This window comes from Staurois parvus, unplaced genomic scaffold, assembly GCF_062004578.1.
Source record: "Staurois parvus isolate SC_StPar_1 unplaced genomic scaffold, SC_StPar_1.0 ptg001188l, whole genome shotgun sequence".
Taxonomy (NCBI): Eukaryota; Metazoa; Chordata; class Amphibia; order Anura; family Ranidae; genus Staurois; species Staurois parvus.
Window position 1 is genome coordinate 929,530 of NW_028318984.1, and position 5,145 is coordinate 934,674.

At 42.2% G+C, this 5,145-nt stretch overlaps 1 protein-coding gene across 1 annotated transcript; it reads right to left on the reverse strand.

The window, feature by feature from the left end:
• Positions 1 to 3,172: 3,172 nt before the first annotated feature.
• Positions 3,173 to 4,837, reverse strand: INAFM2 (InaF motif containing 2). The gene has a single exon (XM_089659784.1). It carries the CDS (start codon positions 4,388 to 4,390, stop codon positions 3,782 to 3,784), a length of 609 nt encoding a protein of 202 aa, XP_089515910.1. The 5' UTR covers positions 4,391 to 4,837; the 3' UTR covers positions 3,173 to 3,781.
• Between the last annotated feature and the right edge of the window lie 308 nt (positions 4,838 to 5,145).

A 5,145-nucleotide genomic window follows, 5' to 3' on the forward strand; every position in this document is an offset into this window, starting at 1 on the left:
TGCTTTGTTCATATTTCACGTCTGAGGTTTACAACCACCTTAAGTTAATTAACCACTTGCCTGCCGCCCTAAAGTAGAAATACTGCTACAGGCCAGTAGGGCTGCGCAAAATCACGTATATATCCGTGATTTTGCATTACTGGGTAGGGGGTGCGCCCTACCCGCGCCGCCATTGGTGGCTTCAGCTGTTGATCACTGGGTCCTAGCTGGTGATTCTCGGCCGGCACCCGGCGATCGCTGAGTTTCACTGACAGGGGAGAGGTCTGTATGTAAACAATACAGTTCTCTCCCCTGTCAGCTCCAGCATACTGCTTTGAATGGCTCTGCATAGCATTTCTGTCTTCAGCAATCTGTGCCTCTGTTGAATGTGTTTCAGCTAATATGAATCATTTAGTTACTAAAGTAGGTGAAATGATGTGATTTGAATTTACCATGAAATATTACCCTACTGAGCCTACTATTTTAAAGTGTACTTGTCACAAGGAAACTATGTGGGCTGCCATTGCTTGCCTTGTTTTCTACAAATGATGATTACCCAGCACTGTCTAGCTTTGGAGTTTCATACTCAGAGACCCAAAAAAAGCATCCCACAAATAAAAGTTGGATAAAGGCCACATCTCTTAACTTTTTAATGGTGACAGTGACTCAGAAAGCACAAGAGATAAAGCATCAGCATAGCAACCAAGAAAATGGCATTTTCAGGACAGGTCAACAGTGCTAGCCTACGGATTTCCTTCATGACAGGCATATAAGGGTATTGCCAGATTACAGCCCCAGACCTATCATTTCAACCAATACCAAAAAACAGGTCCACATCTGCTCAACCATAGCTTAAAATGGTTGTGAACTCTTAAAATATATTAAGTGAAATGAGTGGCCTCACATGATACACAAAGATGAAACAAATCATCCTACATAAGTTGTACTTGTTTATCTATAGCCAGCTTTCCCCTACATCCATTCAAAATGCAGAATTCACACATGATCTCTCAGCTCTGAAAAGCAAGGGGTGGGGACCTGAAGTTACTTCAATGAGGGGAGCTTTGAGAGCTGATTGGAGGGAAGGGACACACACCCCTTCACACAGCTCACGGGAACAAAGCTGAGGCTGTCAATCTGCTGGACCTACCTCCCCATCACCATTTTTCTCTTGATGTCAGGAAAACCAGAAGTGACTCATTCTGATAGCAGAGGATCAAGGCAGCAGACAGAAATGACACTTAGAGCTCTGGATTGAGACAAGTACACACTATAGAGGGATATGCTTTGTTCATATTTCATGTCTGAGGTTTACAACCGCTTTAATTGTATGAATGAGATATATAAAGGTTAATAAAGCCTTGCCGCATTTCCTACAAAGTGTTTATTTGTAAGTATAGCTTTTGTCCTTACAAATAAGTGTCTTTTTTTCTTGATATTAACCTTAATATCCAATTCATAAAATAAACCTACAGTAAGTCCTCATGCACACTGGACGTATTTACAGCTGCTGTGTTTTTGGATGTTTTTTGGCCAAAAAAAAAAGTTTTTTTTTATTTAAAAAACAAGTGCGGGAAAACGCCGCTAAACTCTAATGCAAAAATGCTAAAAAAAACCTCACGTTTTTAACGTGTCTACACAGCAAACGTTACCAGCAATATCAAAACACCCCGTGTGCATAGAGCCTTAGTCCTCATGCACACTTGACATTTTTACAGCGGCTGTTTTTGGCTTTTGATGGGTTTTTCTCTACAGCCAGCAAACCCCCCAGCATGTTATCCTATGTGTCCATGCACGCATAGACTGTAATCAATGTTTTTTGACTGGAAAAAACCCCAGGACTAGTGGGTTCTAGAGGAGTTTTTTAGCTGTAAATACGCTCTAATGCTGAAAAACGCGGCAAAACGCGGTACAACATGGTAAACCGCCTCAAACTGGCATTTTTGGACTTTTTTTGACCCCCCCAAATGTTTGGGGGGGATAAAAAAGCTAAAATGCTCAAATATGGAAAAACGTGTCAAAACGCCGCTAACCACTAATGCAGAAATGCTAAAAAAAGCTGAAAAACTCATGCACACTTGACATTTTTACAGCGGCCGTTTTTGGCTTTTGATGGGTTTTTTTCTACAGCCAGCAAACCCCCCCAGCCTGTTATCCTATGTGTCCATGCACGCATAGACTGTAATCAACGTTTTTTGGCTGGAAAAACCCCCAGGACTAATGGGTTTCTGGAAGAGTTTTTTAGCTGTAAATATACTCTAACGCTGAAAAACGTGGCAAAACATGGTAAAACGCAGCAAATCTGCGTTTTTGGACTTGTTTTGACCAAAAAAAAAAATTTTTTTCGTGGAAAAAAAGCAAACACAGAAAAACTTGAAAAAAAACAGCTAAACGCGGCAAACCCCTGCTAAACGCTAATGCAAAAACGCAAAAAATAAAGCTGAAAAACTGACGTTTTTAACGTGACTTTACACAGCTAACGTTACCAGCGTTATCAAAGCGTCCCGTGTGCATGAGGACTTAAACAGAGAGCTACACATACTCATTTTTTGGATATTGATTGCATGTGGAGGAACTTGGCAAGGTATGTAAGTCTGACTCCCCTACAGCAGTAGGGATTTCGTTACTTACTATCATTGCAATCCTCTGTCCTGAGAAAACTTCACTCCTCAAGTTGGAGATGATCTTTTATGTCACTACAAAAAAAGGTTCAAGGCAGATTCCCAGTTTTCCTAAAAACCCCATTTAGATAAATATTTTACCCAACTAGTGTTTAATAGAATGGCGTACACAAAGCAGAGAGCCAAGAGGGCTTTCTGTAAAACATTTTGGCTTTAAGGCAACTACTTGTTTGCAGTTTTGTCAGTAAGTAAAAACGTTTCCCTTCTCTTCAGCTCGGCAACTAAAGCTTTTTTCATAATTAAAGCATGCAAAGAAATCACTGCCAATAGTTTAATATGGATGTCAGGCATCCTGCCTAAGAATGTGAAAACATTTCAGCTGTGCTCTAGTACTGCATAATAAATATTAATTTCAGCTTTACATCTGAGTACTGTCCGTGATACTTTTTTTATTTGCACTAACATATAATTTTGAGGACAAGCTTTTGGGGAGTGTCCCCTTCTTCAAGGTCCAAACAGTACTATACTATACTGTACTATACTACTTGGACCTTGAAGAAGGGGACACTCCCTGAAAGCTTGTCCTCAAAATTATATGTTAGTGCAAATAAAAAAAAGTATCACGGACAGTACTCAATTGTTTCTAATACGGCTACAATCACCTCAAGCTTTACATCTAAATGGCAGACCAACATGGGTCTAATCAGCATTCAGAGACCTCGGCTCTCTACAAGCATTAGAATGATGCTGAAAAGCAGTACTCAACCGAACCGATCTACCAATTATGACATCAATATTAAATCACTTGTGTGTAAGTCACATTTCTAAGCTATTGTCTGCATGGAAGGTGCTGGAGAGAAGGAATGTTATTGTGTTGAACATGGTTCACCCTCCCACAGCAATCTAATTTACTGTATATACGAACGCCCCCTTTTGCTAAACCAGCAAGGCAAGAGGTAATGCATGGAAAGAGGAGGCTTGACATGCAAGGCAAACAAAAGGCTGGTCTACTGCTGTAATTAGCTCACTTTGGTCCAAAGAGGAGTAATCCTTTGCTGACAGATGGGATTACAATGCATTGCAGACCATGTAGACTCTGCAGTGGTTGATCATTATATCCACACTTCCATGCATACATGGATATAACATGTGCTGTGAACGATAATATCCAAAATCTTTGGTTATCTCCTGTAATGGCTTTTCTCTCTGATTGTTTCGAAATCAGCAGAGCTCCTTTCTGGCTGTGTATCAAAATCAGCTCCATCTAAAACCAGAGTGTTTATGCCAGAATCCTGAGCCAGCCCTGCGATGAAGGCCTCCGCAGCTTCCCCAGACTGCTTCATCTGTAGGTCTGAATGTCCAGGTCTTGCCTTCGATGGTAAGTTGCTGGACATCAGGTGTTGTTCCTGTGCTTCAAAGCTTTGTCTGGTCTCAAGAGACCTCTTGACATGGTTGAGTCCCTTCACCATTTCTGCGGCTCGAGTAGTAGTAGGCATCTCGGAGGCCTGAGGCCTATTGGTTGTGTTTTCATTGTGAGGCAAGATAGGAACCACTTGACTGTGGTTCAAATTGCTGCTGTTCCCACTCCCGGATCTCACTGGCATCCATATTAAGCTGTAGTAAATAGCCAAAATGATGGCTGCCATCGATACTGAGAGTACATATGCAAACACAGTTGCCAGTCTCACCCATTTCTGGTTGGTTTTTGCGGCCATTCTTGCTTTTTTGTCACCGGTGTACGTCGCAGGTTTACCCCTTTCTATGTTGGGCATGAAGTCTTTGTCCTTCATAGCGCCCCTGGCTTTTCCTCTGTGCTCCACTGCGCCGTCCGTTTTGAAGCACTTGTAAGACTCGGCCGGTGTTGAGATAATGTGTAGATATCAGCAGGTTCGTCTCTCAGTACGCTTTCTGTTCATTTCTTCAGTCCCCAGCAGAATCATTTCCCTTCAGACGTCTGAATTGCATCACCGCCGATTCCCCCTCATTCTCCTTTTTTCTTTTCCACGAACGGCCCCAGCCGCTGCTTAAGACTCAGAGGATTCAAGCTAATTCTCTCCTTTCTCCCCGCTTGAACAAATTATCCAGAGCCGATTAACACGGTTTTATCACCCGTCTTCCTCTCTCCTGGAAATAAAGCTGCTTCCTTCACTGATGAGCTGTGGGCAGCCCCCAAGAAAATAAACTGACAGCTTCCACAGGGAGGAGAGACGCAACGCTGAGTGTTCTTAAAAGGGAAATGCACATCCAGACCTGCTGCTGCTCGCTTGGGAGGGCGAGCCGTTATCGTGATGGTAACGTTGAAGACTTGCCAAACCTTGCAAGGACTGATGTCCTCGGCTTCCCAGCAGCTGGGTTCATTGACCAGCTCATCCTTATTGTATTACATAGTTACATAGTTAGTCTGGCTGAAAAAAGACAAAAGTCCATCCAGTTCAACCATTAAAAAAAAAAAAACAGATATCAAACTGCAGCTAAACAGCAAACACATTTTCATAGGCATACGTATAAAAACTCAGCGAGCGCTTGAAGATCATGTAGCAGCAAA

Bases quoted from the DNA above. Each gene is read 5' to 3' on its own strand.
- INAFM2 (XM_089659784.1), bottom strand. From the start codon at position 4,390: ATGAAGGACAAAGACTTCATGCCCAACATAGAAAGGGGTAAACCTGCG.